The 15,125-nt window shown below is 44.3% G+C and overlaps 1 protein-coding gene and 2 pseudogenes across 1 annotated transcript in view; 1 reads left to right on the top strand and 2 right to left on the bottom strand.

Moving 5' to 3' along the window:
- LOC124720446 (coiled-coil domain-containing protein AGAP005037) overlaps nt 1-15,125 on the bottom strand; it is a 992,798-nt gene that overhangs the window by 206,545 nt on the left and 771,128 nt on the right. Inside the window, exon 8 of the mRNA XM_047245796.1 lies at nt 10,123-10,294. Within this exon, the coding sequence (XP_047101752.1) occupies nt 10,123-10,294 (172 nt within the window). The remainder of the gene's footprint in view (nt 1-10,122; nt 10,295-15,125) is intronic.
- LOC124720620 lies at nt 9,080-9,197 on the top strand (annotated as a pseudogene).
- On the bottom strand, nt 14,209-14,326 carry LOC124720641 (annotated as a pseudogene).

The raw sequence follows: 15,125 nt of genomic DNA, 5'->3' as shown, positions 1-15,125 counted from the left end.
CGGGGGCGGAGGCGGGAACGGCCCCCGGGGGGCGGCACCCGGCGGGCCGCCCCCTCTGCCCCCGGCGGCGGACAGCTTCACGCCGTACAGGCTGTACGAATCATCCAGCAGCTCCGTGTCGCTGCAAAACACACCACACACTCGCTGCTACAGCTGTCAACGAGTTACCCCGTGTCGAGACTGGCTGCAAACCCACTGACGAGACCACTGTTTACCATCATTTTATACGTCTTTCGTCGTTCCTTAGTCGCTAAAGAGTCCTGTCCCATTGTTGTATGACAAACGTCGACGGATAGGTTCAGCCATCTGATCGGAAGGTTTGCTTCTATGGATGGTCGATTATGAGTAAGGATCGATTAATGACCTATTCAGATATTTACGCCTAAACGAATCGATTAATCATATCTCAACAATCGATTACTCGATTAATTGAAACTTCCTGGCAGATTAAAACTGTGTGCCCGACCGAGACTCGAACTCGGGACCTTTGCCTTTCGCGGGGCAAGTGCTCTACCACTGAGCTACCGAAGCACGACTCACGCCCGGTCCTCACGGCTTTACTTCTGCCAGTACCTCGTCTCCTACCTTCCAAACTTCACAGAAGCTCTCCTGCGAACCTTGCAGGACTAGCACTCCTGAAAGAAAGAATACGGCGGAGACATGGCTTAGCCACAGCCTGGGGGATGTTTCCAGAATGAGATTTTCACTCTGCAGCGGTGTGTGCGCTAATATGAAACTTCCTGGGAGATTAAAACTGTGTGCCCGACCGAGACTCGAACTCGGGACCTTTGCCTTTCTACCAGTGGTAGAGCACTTGCCCGCGAAAGGCAAAGGTCCCGAGTTCGAGTCTCGGTCGGGCACACAGTTTTACTCTGCCAGGAAGTTTCATATCAGCGCACACACCGCTGCAGAGAGAAAATCTCATTCTGGATACTCGATTAATTGTTAAGTTATGTCTCTATTTTTAGATATAGAAAGCATTTCCCTAAATAGCTGTGTCCTTTAACTTTCCTGATAAGAAATAACGTTCACTTATATTATTCAAGTACTGATAATTCGGGGGTTTGCGCGCCTCGTACCGATCGAAAGCTGGGGTATAATTTACGGCAGAAGTATCGAGGTTTAGTAAAAGAACACCACGGAGACATTCACGTTCAAACTCACTTGTTACGTTATGTATTTCCGAATTGGCGCACAAACACCACAAGACTTCGCCTGCTACTCAAGATTACTCGTTGATCTTCGCCAATGTTGGCAGCAATCGTAAACAAAACACATCGACACTAAATGTCCTGTGCCGACGTTATGATGAGTGCTAGGGAATGGCCCGACATCTTTCCGCAATCAAGCTATAAACAAAAGAGGAAAAACTGAAAGAATTAATCGTAAGAATAATCCATTGTGAAAAATTAATTGACGTGAAACCAACATCGGTAATCCGCAATCGATACCAGAATAATTACTATTTAATTGCAATCAATTGCCTATCTGTGTTTATTTCCTCTGTGCACCATAGCCTTTTTTCACTTTGTTTGTGATAGCTACATCGTTAAGTTTATCTGTCGAGTGTCCATAGTTATAACGATGATCTGAAATGAGGTGAGTGAACACATGTAATTCAAAGACACTATTCTGTTATATAGTTTCATATGGAAACGACTGGTTGCTTAGACGAAGGTCCGAAGATTATAAAATATTGTTCGAAACTAATCGTATCATCAATAAATGTACAAGTGAGATGGTAAGAAAAGAATAAGTCTTAAATTTCAACATGTTTGCGGAACTTCTTGCGGCGAATATAACTGAAATGGTGGTAGTTCAAAGTTAATTGCTTTTTTTTAAACACAGAGCGGTGTAAACAGTAACAAATGTCAATAAGATTTTTGTGACGCCGCGTTGTAAATCACCTCCCACTCCTCGTCAGTCACGTCTTATTATCACGTTAGCGGCTGTAGTTAGCACTTTCCCCCTCCCCCTTTCCAAAAAAAAAAAAAGTGCAACGTAATTTATGGATGCTTCGATTACAGTTAATGCTAATTTCAAATGTACAGTTTAATATAATTTCCTTATAATGAAAACAGCCAAATGATTATTTTCTGTTCCAACGAAACTTATGAGAATTTAACTCTTGGAATTAAACTGAATACTAAACGTCAAAGTTTTCAAACTATTTTAACATCTTGAGTTTTCATTTTCGAAAATAAGTGGAAGAATTCTAGGGGTTATGTTACAAAGTACGCATGATTTTTTAAAATATATGTTTCAAGAAGTTAAACCCGTTGCCAGAATTCCCATAGCAAAAGGCATATGGAAGCAAACTGAAATAAGTATACACGAAATAACTTTTACGAAAACACTAGAGTGTGCTAGCGACATGAATCAGTCTGCATCATGAAATGGCAGGTTTTATTCTCGTATGTGGTGTTCGAATACTCGACGTCAGTTCTCGAGTATACGTTCGAATCGAGAACTTCCGAGTTCTTGGACGGTCTGACACTATAGTATAGCATTAATGACAGCTATTCGCTGAAGGTTCCTTCGATTCGAATAAATTGTTTAATCTGGTGTCAAATCCGACGGTTCACGTGCAACACACATTTATACAAGTGATCGATCTGTGACGGACGTGACATGGAATCACACTCCTGGAGACATCAGACAGATACCAATTAACACTACCTCTGGCCTTGATAAAGATGCCAATTCGGCGAAGAGAGTCCATAAGTTTCCTCAGGCAGATGAAGACATTCCCTCATGATTGGATCCTGAAGAGCTACAAAGCATCGGAGACGTTGATTGCTACATTTCATCCGCTGTTCCAAATAGTTCCAGACTTTTATCTATGGGACTGAGATATGATGAGTTAGGGGGGTAGTCGAGGTGCCAGGAACGTATGAGTGCCGCCCCGTGAACATGCCTTGGGAAAGACGAGCGCCTGCAGCATATCACCATGAAGACGTAAAAGAAAGGTCGGCGAGAATGTTCAAAGAAACATCCTGGTTCGCATTCACGATAACGAGGGGAACCGAGTCACGGTATGAAAAACACGTAAAAAACATCAAGGAACTATCTCCATCGGTTTAAATGCCTCAGTGGGGGCCGTCGGTGACAGAGAGCCTTACATCGTTTGAAAGGAGGCACAATAGCGGCTTGTCAGATTACACTACTGGCCTTCCACTCAGCCACTGTCCAGATTCGACATTGTTTGGTCCACTAGAGATATCAACTTTTATTTGCCGCAGTGAGCAATAAGCTTTTATGAGGTACCCAACTCTAAATGTCCATAGCAATCGGTTCCAGCGTTCGCGCGAAAACTGCTATAATGATTCATGTCGCTAGCACACTCGAGTGTTTTCGTAAAAGTTATTTAGTGTATACTTATTTCAGTTTGCTTCCATATGCCTTTTACTATGGGAATTCTGGCAACGGGTTTAACTTATTGAAACATATATTTTAAAAAAATCATGCGTACTTTATAACATAGCCCCTAGAATTCTACCACTAATTTTCGCAAATGCGTATGAAAACTCAATATGTTAAAATAGTTTTCAACAAGTCCTGATGAAAACTTTGACGTTTAGTATTCAGTTTACGAGGTGCATTCAAGTTCTAAGGCCTCAAATTTTTTTTTTCTCCGGACTGGAAAGAGAGAGAAACATGTGCATTGTTTTAAAATGAGGCCGCGTTCATTGTCAATACGTCCCAGAGATGGCACCACCGTACGGCAGATGGAATTTTACCGCCAGCGGCGAGAATGAGAACTGTTTTAAATACTTAAAATGGCGACGTTTTCCTTACTTGAACAGCGTGCTATCATTCGTTTTCTGAATTTGCGTGGTGTGAAACCAGTTGAAATTCATCGACAGTTGAAGCAGACATGTGGTGACGGCATTATGGATGTGTCGAAAGTGCGTTCGTGGGTGCGACAGTTTAATGAAGGCAGAACATCGTGTGACAACAAACCGAAACAACCTTGGGCTCGCACAATCTGGTCTGACGACACGATCGAGAGAGGGAGAGAATTGTTTTGGGGGATCGCCGAATGACTGTCGAACAGATCGCCTCCAGAGTTGGCATTTCTGTGGGTTCTGTGCACACAATCCTGCATGACGACCTGAAAATGCGAAAAGTGTCATCCAGGTGGGTGCCACGAATGCTGACGGACGACCACACGGCTGCCCGTGTGGCATGTTGCCGAGCAATGTTGACGTGCAATGACAGCACGAGTGGGACTTTCTTTTCGTCGGTTGTGACAATGGATGAGACGTGGATGCCATTTTTCAGTCCAGAAACAAAGCGCTAGGCAGCTCAATGGAAGCACACAGATTCACCGCCACCAAAAAAATTTTGGGTAACCGCCAGTGCTGAAAAAATGATGGTGTCCATGTTCTGGGACAGCGAGGGCGTAATCCTTACCCATTGCGTTCTGAAGGGCACTACGGTAACATGTTTTGAAGAACAAATTCCTTCCTACACTGCAACAGAAACGTCCGGGAAGGGCTGCGCGTGTGCTGTTTCACCGAGACAACGCACCCGCACATCGAGCTAACGTTACGCAACAGTTTCTTCGTGATAACAACTTTGAAGTGATTCCTCATGCTCCCTACTCACCTGACCTGGCTCCTAGTCACTTTTGGCTTTTTCTAACAACGAAAGACACTCTCTGTGGCCGCACATTCACCAGCCGTGCTGCTATTGCCTCAGCGATTTTCCAGTGGTCAAAACAGACTCCTAAAGAAGCCTTCGCCGCTGCCATGGAATCACGGCGTCAGCGTTGTGAAAAATGTGTACGTCTGCAGGGCGATTACGTCGAGAAGTAACGCCAGTTTCATCGATTTCGGGTGATTAGTTAATTAGAAAAAAAATCGGAGGCCTTAGAACTTGAATGCACCTCGTAATTCTAAGAGCTAAATTCTCAAGTTCTGTTGTAACAGAAAATAATTATATGGCTGTTTTCATTATAAGGAAATTGTATTAAACTATACATTTGAAATTATCATTAACTGTAATGGGAGCATCCATAAATTACGTTGCATTTTTATTTTGGAAAGGTGGAGGGGGAAAGTGGTAACCACAGCCGCTAACGTGATAATAAGACGTGACTGACGCGGCGTCACAAAAATCTTCATTGACATTTGTTATTGTTTACACCACTCTGTGTTTAAAAAAAGCAATAATCTTTGAACTACCACCATTTCAGTTATATTCGCCGCAAGAAGTTCCGCAAACATGTTGAAATTTAAGACTTATTCTTTTCTTACCATTTCACTTGTACATTTATTGATGATATGATTAGTTTCGAACAATATTTTATAATCTTCGGACCTTCGTCTAAGCAACCAGTCGTTTCCATATGAAACTATATATCAGAATACATGTCTTCACTTACCTCATTTCAGAACATCATTATTCAATAACAGCAGCAATTCGTGTCAACTTTTAAACCGATTGTCATTGACAAGGCTCGACATTCGTCTCCAGTCCCTGTGGGTTAGGATGTTTTTACGATCATTGTTGTTACACCGTGTTACATGGGTGCCAGTGGAACATCATCCTTTGGAGACACGTTGGGCAGCCCGCGTTGATACTCCAACAAATCGGCCAACTGCATTGACGACATTGTCATGGGCGCGAGAATATCTCGTTTCTGTTATTTTGTTAATCTTCACGTCGACCATGTTACTGTGCTGATTTGGCACTGCAAACACACCACTGCAGTGCCTTGACTTATGACAACGGTGGAGTGTTACGTGACTTCCTGATACCAGCTCCAAACTATCTACAAAGAAGGTGACTAATACAGGGTGTTTCTTATTACAAAGTATTATTTCGTTCAAACTATCGATCGCTGCGCCTCGTCTCGGCTATTGGAGAAACGAAATCACAATCTAGTTTATATTGGCAACCGCTAGGTGTCGGTTGTCTTCTGTTTTGCTTGGTAACGGCCATAGTTTAAAATGGCTACTCCGCAGCAGGAATCATTTTGTGTTCTCGAGTTTTTGCGAAGTGCAATTACGTGATTACAGTGCAAATACGTTTCAGGTTTAGGTACCAAATTGATCCTCCGAATGGGTGGAACATTCGCAGATGGTATCGACAGTTTCTAGATACAAGATGTGTATGTAAAGGGAAGAGTTCTGGCCGCCATCGTGTTCCTGAAGAAAATGCAAGAATTCAAACTCCTCACCGACGTAGTCCTTCAAAATCAACTCGTCGTGCCAGTCGGGAGTTACAACTGCCTACAACAACAATTTTGCGTGTTTTAGGACGTCGGTTGGTTATGAAGCCGTACAAGTTACAGCTGTTACAAGCTCTGCGTCCTGATGACAAACGCAAACGTGTGGCACTTTATGACGAGATTCTTGATGCTATTGACTATAACACTTTCGCACAATGCGAAATTAGAGCGTATTTTGCTTCTTAATTTTCGACTTGCAGTTGGAGTGCGGGAATTACATTGTATATTAATTCACATAGGCACTATTTGTAAAAGGATACGCTTAGTTCAACGTTTTAACCACATTAATTTGTAGTATTTTTTTAACCACACGTTAATTTGCACGATACGTTCGAAACTGAAACACAGAGCTTCAGAACTACGTGTGACGGCAAAGAGTTTACGTGAATTACTGTGGCTATCACTTACTACATTTACACGCGACACAATTTACCGAAGACGAAAATAGAATTTCGGGTACCGTTTTCCGCAGTCGCTTCTTCATATTAAAGCCTGAATTACTTTTGCACATCCGGTCAAATATACGTTTTCCAATCGACTTACTGTATTACACGAATGGCCTCCGGTATTCGGCTGTTCTGGTTTCCGATCTAATCAACACGGTATCTGTTTCTCTGTAGTTCAGTATGGAGTATGGATAACTTCCTCCTCGATCTAATATTTCTTCTTCTGTTTCGCTGCACAAAACAGTCACTCCGTCTTGTTGGCCGATATTTTTTAAAATATAAAACGGAACAATGTAAACACGTTTCAAAAACGATAAAGCGTTTACATGGAAGCAAAAATCGGCTATGGATCATGAAATGCGATAGCTGAGACCGCATTTTTAAAATCGACAATGGTGTGTTTACATGGCGAACCAGAAGCGGTATTGGGTATCTGTTTTGGGAACCCGAAGTGAGCGTAGTAAGTGACGTTCAGAGGAACTACACATACACAAAGATTTCATTAACTGCATTTTTAAGCACTAAAATGAAGTTTTCAAAACAGTCGCCTAATAAGTCGAGGTACTGTATGTTGAAACACAACAGGTTATGAAAGTAGTGGCATATAAGGTACAGAAAAAGTAAAAGTATGGAAACTGATGTAGACGAGTTATCGCTGAAACTAGTTCAGGGATAACAAAGCGTTTGCATTAAGGCGTGCCTACAAATCTTCCATTATTCTTCTACTGACACGAATCAATCAGAAGAGCTGAAATCCACAAAGTACACTGTTTTGTAACAGAAAAAGAATGTGTGTCATTTAATGTTTTCTTGCTTTGGTTGTGGGCCATAGTATCCGAGAGGAAACAGCACGAAACAAGAGGTAACCTAAAACCTCTAAAAACATTATTTTCTAATTAATTATTTTCCTGCTGCTCACAGTACGAAGCTATAATATTAAAAAGATGCATTGCAACGCTGTATCTCATTGTAACATTTATTTAAATTTTATACATCCCTCTAATGCAGTCCACAACAGCAGATAGACACCGAAAGATTGGAAAGCTCTTGTCATTAAACACAATATGGCGCCACAATAATTTTGGTCGGCTGTATCGAACGGGCATTTAAGATTTCAGTTTTAAAAAATGCTTGTAACGAGAAACAAATACGTTTTCGGTTGATCCTTGTTATTCCGTGGAACTCTCGAAGAGCAGTATTTATTTGGGGTTAATTCCGTTTACTCGTGGCAAACACGAAATTCCGGATACCTATCGAACTAGACAAAATGTGGCTGAGAACTATTAGTAGCGAGACCCTGTGTATCATAATTGATAGCGACAACTGACAGCGTTAAAATACCTGGTAACAGAATCAAAATCGTTCTAGTAAAACGAGGTGTTAGCAAGGTAACTGCGAATGTGTGGTTACGATCCGCTAGAGATTTGTGAGTGAAATATTGACCTAGGTAGAACGAATGTATTTGAAATGTATACTTTTCGATCACGTCTTCATTTAATTGCGCTCAAATTTCACCAGTTTCCCGTCATTGGGGAATGTGGTATATCCATGATGGGGCACATATTTCCTAATACTAGACGACATCTGAGGCGCCAAGATGGATAAGTCGAGTAGGGCCTGTACCTTGGCCTCCAAGATCAGCTGACCCCAATCCTATGGGTTTTTCTGTTTCGGAACGTCTGAATTATTCAGGTGTACAGCACTCCCGCTTTTACGGTTGAAGACATGGAGCAGCGAATTTTACAGTCTTGTCGACATTGACGAGGAGGTGTTTGAGAGAATTCGTAACTATCTGCGAGAACGAGTGCAGTACTGCATCCGAATGCGAGGATGACACGCGGAACACCTTTAACAGGGACGAGTGCACAGTAAATCATAACTGCTGAAGTATTGTTGTATTTCTTGTTAATGTAGATCATGGCGCAACGGCCTTGCAGCAGTGGATACACCGGTTCCCGTGAGATCACCGAAGTTAAGCGCTGTCGGGCGTGATCGGCACTTGGATGGGTGACCATCCGGTCTACCGAGCGTTGTTGGCAAGCGGGGTGAACTCAGCCCTTGTGAGGCAAACTGAGGAGCTACTTGACTGAGAAATAGCGGCTCCGGTCTCGGAAACAGACATACGGGCTGATCAAAGCCAGGTAATGCCTCAGTAATACAAGGCATTAGGTGGCAAGTTGTTGGGGCATTCTGGAGCCATTCTCTGCTGCAAGAGTTGATGTCAGACCCAGTGAGGCTGTCGAGACCAAGAGGAGGATATCTTGAACGAAGGCCCTTGGTACTCAGATCAGGTATATCCATGTGTACCGGTAGTTCAGGGTTTGGTTCGATCTTGTTGTATTCCCTGACCATGGCTGCTCCTCGTCGTATTTTTTGGGGGTAATATATGACTCAGGGCAACGGCCTTGCCGCAGTGGATACACCGGTTCCCGTGAGATCACCGAAGTTAAGCGCTGTCGGGTGTGGTCGGCACTTGGATGGGTGACCATCCAGGCCGCCATGCGCTGTTGCCATTTTTCGGGGTGCACTCAGCCTCGTGATGCCAATTGAGGAGCTACTCGACCGAATAGTAGCGGCTCTGGTCACAGAAAACCAACGTAGCGACCGGGGGAGCAGTGTGCTGACCACACGCCCCTTCTATTCGTATTCTCAGCTTGAGGATGACATGGCGGTCGGATGGTTCCGATGGGCCACTTGTGGCCTGAAGACGGAGTTAATGTAGACCATGGGTGAAATTCGATCCTAGCTGGATGAGAACGTGATCGAAAAGTTTACAGATTTTTACTAATGAGAACAATTGTTCATATAGAAGTTAGTGCAGGGTCCTAACCGCACATTGACGATTATCACGTTTGAGGACCCTTATTAACTAGAACCTTTTTTGTGGCTGTTATCGTTAACCGGGTTATTCATAACTACCTCTGACGTTTCAGTAGTCAACTGCACGAAAACTACAAGCCGTACAGAAAAATTTGTGGACATGTCTTTCCAAGTTTCGATTCGTAATAAACCACAGGGCGTAGCTGCACTAGGGGTCAAGTACGTCAGAAAATGTAGAGGAATCATCTGATCCATGTTGTCGCATCGAATTAGTTAGCGCCTGCAGATAGGCGACGCAGTGAATAGATTTACAAAAGTGGGCTGCTGTCATGCCTTCCTAGGCAATTCGTGTCAGCAGCTTCAATGACCTGCAAGCAGATATTGACGTTTGCAGTGCCCCTACTCAGCACCTGTAACGTGAATTAAAAACTTTTCTGTATGATTTGTAGTTTTCGCGCAGGCATATTCTGAAGCCCCAGAGTAACTCGTTACCATTTTCGCTCTTACTTACGATACACACTATTTTTTAACAGAAGCGCCTTATAGCACAGGTCAGGCTGTCAGCTTTTCGTACTGTTCATGTATCTAGTTGTGGCGGAGTAGAAGTGAGTTACATACCTGGCTTCCTCGTCGATGACGGGCGTGATGGAGCCGGACCTCGGGGCGTACTGGCTGTAGTAGGGGTCTTCGTAGGCGGAGGCGCCGGCGGGGGCGTACGGCGGCGCGTAAGCCCTCGAGGGACCGCCCCGCTCGGGCGAAGACATGTAGCCGCTCTCGGTGTGCAGGCGGTCTGTGGCGAGAGCAAGGCCGGCACCGGGGCACACGGCGCTTCCGTCAGTACACACAGGAGGGGCGTGCGCGCACGTACACTAACACGTGGTCCAGCTACACTCTACAGCTACATGTATGCCCCGCAAGCCACCTACCACTTTGACTTCCCCCTTTTCCGTTCCAGTCGCGAATAGTGTGTCGAAAGAACCACCACTGTCAAGCCTCCGATACGGAACAACCACATGATGTTGTACAACAACAGAGGGACTCTTCAAAATTTAATGTGTTCTGAGCAGTTTCACGGGAAAAGATGTGTGGTCCATTTTTCTATGCCGAGAACACTGTTACACATAGCACATATCTCGATATCCTTGATAACTTTCTTTTCCCAAAGTTGCAGACTAATTCGAACGACTTCATTTACTAACAGTATGGGGCACCTAATGGTGTGTAACATTGACTTCCTTCTTTTCCGTGCCAGTCGCGTATGTGTCGAAAGAACGACCATCGTTAAGCCTCCGCATGAGCTCGAATTTTATTTCCATAGTCTTTCCACGAGAGAAAGTGGGAGGAAGCAATACAGGTTGCATCAAAAAGAGTCATCCGATTTTGAAAAAAAATCATGACTATTATTCACCAACTACGACATAGTCGCGTATACAAACAGGATCCAATACTGTCAAATTTTTTTTTAATTTTTTATTCCAGTCTTTGATCACAATCTCAATTCTTTAGACAATGACCGGTTTCAGTCCGTAATGACCATCCTCAGATCTACAAAATACAAATATATACACCTAGTGAGCAGTGTGTCTTTCAACACAAAACAGCAATACGTATCACAATATGCTATCATACATCCAGGGAAATTTACAGATAAAATACGGTAAAACGTATATTTTTTTTACACCATGTCCTAAAGTGTTAAGGCCATATTCGTCTTTTAATGTATCACAATTGGTTTCCATGATAGTTATCAATTTTAAAGGTCTGCTACATGTATTTTATATAATGTGTTTTTTATCAGATTATGTTTGTTACGTTAATGATGACTTCATCTAAGCCCACAGTAGCGACATCTAGGGAGGATATAGGAAAACACGCCGGCCGGTGTGGCAGAGCGGTTCTAGGCGCTTCAGTCGGGAACCGCGCGACCGCTACGGTCGCAGGTTCGAATCCTGCCTCGGGCATGGATGTGTGTGATGTCCTTAGGTTAGTTAGGTTTAAGTAGTTCTAAGTTCTACGGGACTGATGACCTCAGATATTAAGTAACATAGTGCTCAGAGCCATTTGAACCATAGGCAAACAGATTTCTGGTGGCTACTGTTACTTCTGTAGCCAGTTGCAATAATGACTGAGTGGACGATGTGCCCTATTCTACACCTTATTTTTTAGATCTATATGACGATGCTATGCTGATTATACTTATATGTTTTGACGATGCTTCAAATGGCTCAGAGCACTATGGGACTCAACATCTGTGGTCACCAGTCCCCTAGAACTTAGAACTACTTAAACCTAACTAACCTAAGGACATCACACACATCCAAGCCCGAGGCAGGAGCCGGCCGCGGTGGTCTCGCGGTTCTAGGCGCGCAGTCCGGAACCGTGCGGCTGCTACGGTCGCAGGTTCGAATCCTGCCTCGGGCATGGATGTGTGTGATGTCCTTAGGTTAGTTAGGTTTAAGTAGTTCTAAGTTCTAGGGGACTAATGTCCACAGCAGTTGAGTCCGATAGTGCTCAGAGCCATTTGAACCATTGAACCGAGGCAGGATTCGAACCTGCGACCGTAGCGGTCACGCGGTTTTGACGATGCCAATATGGCCTTAGCACTTTAGGACATGGTGTACAAAAAGGTACGTTTTGCCATATTTTATCTGTACATTTCCCTGGTTGTATGATAGTATACTGTGATACGTATTGCTATTTTATGTTGAAAGACACAATGCTCACTAGGTGTATATATTTGTATATTTTTGATCTGAGGATGGTCATTATGGACTGAAACCGGTCATCGTCTAAAGAATTGAGATTGTGATCGACGACTGGAATAAAAAACATATAACTATTATGTTACTTGAGATATGTGTGTGAACAATGTATTGTTGGGAAGAGCAAACTCCCGAGTTTTACGTTGTTCGCGCTTGGAAGCAGCAGTGTGCGCCCACTACAGTTTTAGTAAAAATGGTGTCGGGACAACAGAAAGCGTTTTGTGTTATACGTTTTGCGCAGAGCGGGTCAACAATACCTGTTCAGCGTGACTTTCGTTCTAGGTATGGTGTAGATTCTCCGCCGCGAGGGGTAGCAACGCCGAGGGCGCCTTGCCACGGTTCACGCGGCCTTTCCCGCCGGATGTTCGAGTCCTCCCTCTGGCATGGGTGTCTGTGTTGCCTTTAGCGTCAGACTACGTACTGTGTAAGCCGAGGGACCGATGACCTCAGCAATTAGGTCTCAAAGGAAACTACCACCACCCACCCTGTGGATCCTCCTACAGCGCAGAGCATTAGACGACGGCATGAACAATATCGAGAAACAGATTGCTTGTGTAAAGGAAAATCGCCGGGCCGTCCCCGAGAGTCTGACACAGACGTCGAACGCATCCGCCGTACTTTCACAAGCACTCTGTCTTCAGGCCACAAGTGGACCATCCGACCGCCGTGTCATCCTCACAAGGGAACCTCCCCATCGCACCCCCCTCAGATTTAGTTATAAGTTGGCACAGGGATAGGCCTTGAAAAACTGAACACAGATCAATCGAGAAAACAGGAAGAAGTTGTGTGGAACTATGAAAAAAATATGCAAAATATACAAACTGAGTAGTCCATGCGCAAGATAGGCAACATCAAGGAAAATGTAGGCGTATGAGCGCCGTGGTCCCGTGGTTAGCGCGGGTTCAAGTCTTCCCTCGAGCAAAAAATTTAATTTTTTATTTTCAGACAATTATCAAAGTTCAGGCACTCACACATAATCAACTTCGCTTTCCAAAATTCCAGGACATGTTCAGATTTGCTTGGACATATGCAGGATTTGACGGTCTGCACACGGAAACATTTGAAAACGTAAAAAAACATGTGTTTTGACAGAGCACAGGGAAAACTGTGCGACTGTGAAACTCTTGCATTCATTTGTTGCAGTTTATGTCACAAACTCTTATGTTTTCAGCACTTTTTTGGGAGTGATTATCACATCCACAAGAAAACCTAAATTGGGCAAGGTAGAAGAATTGTTTTACCCATTCGCCAGGTGTGCAAGTTAGGTGGGTCGACAACATATTCCTGTCATGTGACGCACATGCCGTCACCAGTGTCGTATAGAATATATCAGATGTGTTTTCCTGTGTTGACCTATGACCTTGCGATCAATTATTTTCGGTTCCTACTGGAGAGGCACGTACTTTCGTCTACTAATCGCACGGTTTTGCGGTGCGGACGCAAAACACAGACACTAACCTTATGACAGTGAACGGAGACGTCAATGAATGAACGGACAGATCGTAACTTTGCGAAAATAAAGAAAGTAAAATTTTCACTCGAGGGAAGACTCGAACCAAGAACCTCTCGTTCCGCAGCTGCTCACTCTAACCACGGGACCACGGCGCTCCTCGGCTCTCATAGTCCTTGTTGTTGCATATCTTAGACATGGACTACTCAGTTTGTATATTTTGCTTATTTTTCATAGTTCCACACAACTTCTTCCTGTTTTCTCGATTTATCTGTGTTCAGTTTTTGAAGGCCTATCCACTGTGTCAATTTATAAATCTGAGGGGGGTGCGATAGGGAGGTTCCCTTGTCAGTTGAGGATGCGGATAGGAGGAGCATGTGGTCAGCACACCGCTCTCTCGGTCGTTACGATGGTTTTCTTTGACCAGAGCCGCTACTATTCGGTCGAGTAGCTCCTCAATTGGCATCACGAGGCTGAGTGCACCCAGAAAAATGGCAACAGCGCATGGCGGCCCGGATGGTCACCCATCCAAGTGACGACCACGCCCGACAGCGCTTAACTTCGGTGATCTGACGGGAACCAGTGTATCCACTGCGGCAAGGCCGTTTCCACTTTCACAAGGAATCTACAGAAATCCGTTCGCCGTGCAGCAACATGCCACCGATGTCTGTCTCGCGTGTGTTGACGTTTACACATGAAACCGTACAAAATTCGCAAGCTCTTCGTGGGGGTGGCAAACAACAACTTCTGGAGTTCTATAATTTCGTTCTCGGCAAGATGGGGGATAACGGTTTTCTTCCACGCTTAATGTTTAACGACGAGGCAACATACTATTTAAATGGAAAGAGAACCGTCAAAATGTGAGAATATGGGGGCGGAACAACCACATGAGGTTGTACAACAGGAGAGGGACTGAAACTTCCTGGCAGAAAAAAACTGTGTGCCCAACCGAGACTCGAACTCGGGACCTTTGCCTTTCGCGGGCAAGTGCTCTACCATCTGAGCTCCCGAAGCACGACTCACGCCCGGTACTCACAGCTTTACTTCTGCCAGTATCTCGTCTCCTACCTTCCACTCCGCTGCAGAGTGAAAATCTCCTTCAGGAGTGGGACTCTTTAAAATTTAATGTGTTCTGTGCAGTTTCACGGGAAAAGATGTATGGTCCATTTTTCTATGCCGAGAACACTGTCACAGGGAGCACATATCTCGATATCTTTGAGAACTTTCTTTTCTCAAAGTTGGAGACTGATTCGAACGACTTCATTTACCAACAGGATGGGGCACCGCCACACTGGCATCAAGTTGTGAGGATTTTTATATCAAAGGATTACTGAACGATGGATCGGTCGCACTGGACCAGATGATTCAGCGTTACACTACTGGCCTCCAAGGTCACCGGACCTGAGTGT

Source organism: Schistocerca piceifrons, chromosome 11, assembly GCF_021461385.2.
Source record: "Schistocerca piceifrons isolate TAMUIC-IGC-003096 chromosome 11, iqSchPice1.1, whole genome shotgun sequence".
NCBI classification, from domain to species: domain Eukaryota; kingdom Metazoa; phylum Arthropoda; class Insecta; order Orthoptera; family Acrididae; genus Schistocerca; species Schistocerca piceifrons.
Note: the sequence above shows the minus strand (reverse complement) of the source record. Positions and strands in the feature narration are given on the sequence as shown.